Below are 4,309 nucleotides of genomic sequence, written 5' to 3' on the forward strand. Positions count from 1 at the left end.
TTATTGTAATGGTGAAAGGTTAGAATGTCTTATTCGTATGATACTTGTTAGTTATTAGTTCTTACCATTAGGGTTAGACAACATTCAAAACATGAAAACATTAAATACAGTTTGAACTCTCAAACGGTATCCGTCAAACAACAATAAAGTTGGATCAACATTTAGATTTTAAATAGTGCACTTTGCTTTGGCATTACCCATATAGTTGTTTAAGGTCATACAAAGGCAGAGTGCAGTATCAGAATTTTAGGGGTCAGAGGTCAAATGGTCATGGTTGATATGCATAAAATATTACATCAATGCAATATCTCTTATGAACCTGCAACATATTTGTCTGAACAGCAAAATAAACTTTAGTCATTTTTCTCATATTCACTGTTTGTGTAGACTTATCTTTGCTTTTGTAGTGCAGTATTGCTCTAGCCTCTAGTCAAGATGTTTCTCCCTCCACCGCTCAGACCGTTATACCTCCATTTTGCCTCAACTCAACTCATCTCATGTTTGTGCTAATGTAATTCAGTTTTTAGCTGTCATAGTACACATGAAACAAAATGAAATAAACGAAGATACTATGAAATTCCAGCTAATGTAAAAGTTTGTTTGTGGTAAGAAGACCAACTGCTGCATAGTCATTACTACTGTTTTGTCAGCATTTGTTTTACCATGATCTCAGTTTCTGAGAGGAAGTAGGAGTGCTGTCGGGGTGGTTCATGATGTAGGGGTGCTGTCGGGGTGGTTCATGATGTAGGGGTGCTGTCGGGGTAGTTCATGATGTAGGGGTGCTGTCGGGGTGGTTCATGATGTAGGGGTGCTGTCGGGGTGGTTCATGATGTAGGGGTGCTGTCGGGGTGGTTCATGATGTAGGGGTGCTGTCGGGGTGGTTCATGATGTAGGGGTGCTGTCGGGGTGGTTCATGATGTAGGGGTGCTGTCGGGGTGGTTCATGATGTAGGGGTGCTGTCGGGGTGGTTCATGATGTAGGGGTGCTGTCGGGGTGGTTCATGATGTAGGGGTGCTGTCGGGGTGGTTCATGATGTAGGGGTGCTGTCGGGGTGGTTCATGATGTAGGGGTGTGCAAAAAAAACACAAAAAATGTGTTCAAAGGACAAGTGGTCAAAGAAATAGTTCCATTGATCAATTCCAAGCTGTGATGATGTTGGATTAATCCATTTAGTCGTGTTTGATTATTATAACACCATTCCAACCTGGAAGTGAGTGAGTAGTATTTGGTCTGATGTTATTTTGAAAGCCAAGAAGAAAAAGAAAAAGAAAAAGAAAAGAAGAAAAAAAAAGTACATTACAATGATATATTTTACTTAATGCGAACTAAATGCTGAGTTAAGGCCCCCAGGCTTGCAAGGACAGCCCAGATACAAATTCAATTAGCACTAAGGTGTGAAGTAAAATGTCTTTGGCCCAACAAGTGTCAGGAGTCTTTGAAGCATCCTCTGAATCCTCCTCCTGCTGTTCAAAGACCATTCACTTGCATTTTCTACAAGAAATCTGCATCCAGAAATTAAAGCTTCTCCCAAGTGGGTGTGACACCTACTCCCATTGCCTGCTGCACTACTGTAAATGATCTTGTTGCCATCTGATGCACATTCAGATATCCTAAATCAGCACTGCAGAGCTCTCCCGGTACTATGCCGTGGCTTGATTGTATTACTGTTGATGATATCTGGAAATGTGCATGTACACCCTGGCCCACCTACTATTGATTGCCCCAATTCTGGCTTGTGCTCTGATATCTGCTTCACTGACTTCGGCTCTCGTAAAATCCTGGGTTTTCTGCACGTTAACGCTAGAAGCTTATTACCTAAAATGGATCAATTTGAAAGTGTGGGTTCACAGCTCCAATCCAGATGTGTTGGTCATTACTGAGACGTGGTTAAGGAAGAGTGTTTTGAATACTGATGTTAACCTTTCTGGTTAAAACCTTTTTGGCAAGACATATCTTCCAAAGGTGGGGAGTGGCAATCTTTACCAAGGATCACCTTCAGTGCTCGGTTGTCTACACCAAGTCTGTCCCCAAACAATTTGATTCGCTGGTTTTAAGCATTAAACTGTCTGCCATCAGCACCTCCTGGCCCCTTACACTAAGTCTGAATTTGTCCTGCCAGGTGACCTAAACTGGGACATGTTTAAACCACCTGACCAAGTCCTAACGCAATGGGACTCCTGTTAAAGGAATTGTATTCCTATATGTTCAACCAATTCAATTAAAACACTATGCCCATTCCTAAGAATTTGTAAGATACTTATTTGCATAAAATGGACAGAGACCAGTCTCAAAATCAAGCAATAGCGTTTATTCTCGAGAGTACTGCCCATAAAATCATGTACATTAGTTTATATACCTCATATTTTGTCATAAATGTCTCTCCTCCCAGATACAATGGCAGTATAGTTCAAATCAAATCAAATTTTATTTGTCACATACACATGGTTAGCAGATGTTAATGCGAGTGTAGCGAAATGCACATTGTCTACCACCTGTTAAACAATCTACTACTAGCCAAAGGTCTCTCCCTCCCTGGGTAGAGACAGGATGTCCTTTAAGGAACACAGCATTCCAGCCGGTCTGACGATAGCTCCATTCGTTTCTAACAAGGAACAGAAAGTCCTTGTTTTAATTATTGACTAAAATTACATACTGAATATAATGTATTATGACTATAATAAGATTCATACATCCATACAGTAACATAGTAGTATTCTGTTTAGTCATAGTTTTAAGTTAAATGTATACATTATTTAGTCATTATTCATCAAAATCCCAAAACAACTCCCTAAATCTTTCTCAGATTATCACCAATCCCACACAGTATGACTCCAAACACCCAGAAAGGGCTACTCTCCTTGATGTTATCCTCACAAATAATCCTGGTAGGTATCAGTCTAGTGTTTTCTGTAATTACCTTAGTGATCACTGTTTTACAGCCTGTGTTCATAATGGCTGCTCAGTGATACGATCTGTCCTGATTTGTCATAGACGCTTGCTAAAAACTTTAATAAGCAAGCCTTCCTTCATGAGCTGGTCTCTGTAAAATGGTATAGAATCAGCTTGATCCCCTCTGTGAAAGATGCTTGGACATTTTTTAAAATATTTTCAGTGGTATCATTAACAAATACACTCCCATAAAGAAAATGAGAATTAAAAACAGGTTCAGCCCCTGGTTCAACTGTGATCTTGCGGAGTTACTCCACCTCAAGAATTGCATTTGGCGAAAGGCTCGACACAAGCATACTCAGGCTGACTGGCTATTGTTCAGGCAAATGAGAATAAGTGCACTCAGGCTATCCAGAAGGCCAAAGGTAATTACTTTAAGGAGCAGTTCTCTCTGTGGGTCTAACCCCAAGAAACTCTGGAAAACGGTTAAAGACCTGGAGAATAAACCCTCCTCCTCACAGCTGCCCATGTCCCTTAAAGTTAATGATGTGGTTGTTACTGACAAGAAGCACATGGCTGAGCTATTTAATCACCACTTCAAGTCAGGATTACTTTTTGACACAGCCATGCCTCCTTGCCTGTCCAACATTTCCTCATCTCCCACACCTTCTAATGTGACTATCCCCGATGCTTCTCCCTCTTTTTCCCCTGCCCTGCTACAAAGTTTCTCCCTGCAGGCAGTCACTGAGTCCGAGGTGCTAAAGGAACACCACAGTTCATCCTATATTTAAAGGGGGAGATCAAGCTGATCCTAACTGTTTCTATTTTAGGCCTATTTCTATTTTGCCCTGTTTATCAAAAGTGTTGGAAAAACTTGTCAATAATCAACTGACTGGCTTTCTTGATGTCTATAGTATTCTCTCGGGTATGCAATCTGGTTTCCGCTCAGGTTATGGATGTGTCACTGCAACTTTAAAGGCCCTCAGTGATGTCACCATTGCCCTTTATTCTAAGCAATATTGTGCTGCTATTTTTATTGACTTGGCCAAAGCTTTTGATACAGTAGACCACTCCATTCTTGTGGGCCGGCTAAGGAGTATTGGTGTCTCTGAGGGGTCTTGGCCTGGTTTGCTAACTACCTCTCTCAAAGAGTGCAGTGTATAAAATCTGAACATCTGCTGTCTCAGCCACTGCCTGTCACCAAGTGAGTACACAAAGGCTCAATCCTAGGCCCCACACTCTTCTCAATTTACACCAACAACATAGCTCAGGCAGTAGGAAGCTCTCTCATCCATTTATAAGTAGATTATACAGTCTTATACTCAGCTGGCCCCTCCCCAAATTTTTACAACAAAGCTTTCTTAATGTCCAACAAGCTTTCTCTGCTCTTAACTGTGTTCTGAACACCTCCAAAACAAAG

The 4,309-nt window shown here is 41.1% G+C and overlaps 1 protein-coding gene across 1 annotated transcript in view; it reads right to left on the reverse strand.

Moving 5' to 3' along the window:
* Window positions 1-2,287: 2,287 nt before the first annotated feature.
* The window catches only part of LOC121843610 (GTPase IMAP family member 7-like), a 12,469-nt gene continuing 10,447 nt past the window's right edge, over window positions 2,288-4,309 (reverse strand). Inside the window, exon 3 of the mRNA XM_042313341.1 lies at window positions 2,288-2,602. Within this exon, the coding sequence (XP_042169275.1) occupies window positions 2,555-2,602 (48 nt within the window). The 3' untranslated portion in view covers window positions 2,288-2,554. The remainder of the gene's footprint in view (window positions 2,603-4,309) is intronic.

The sequence above is a fragment of the Oncorhynchus tshawytscha genome, unplaced genomic scaffold, assembly GCF_018296145.1.
Source record: "Oncorhynchus tshawytscha isolate Ot180627B unplaced genomic scaffold, Otsh_v2.0 Un_contig_8023_pilon_pilon, whole genome shotgun sequence".
Lineage (NCBI taxonomy): Eukaryota > Metazoa > Chordata > Actinopteri > Salmoniformes > Salmonidae > Oncorhynchus > Oncorhynchus tshawytscha.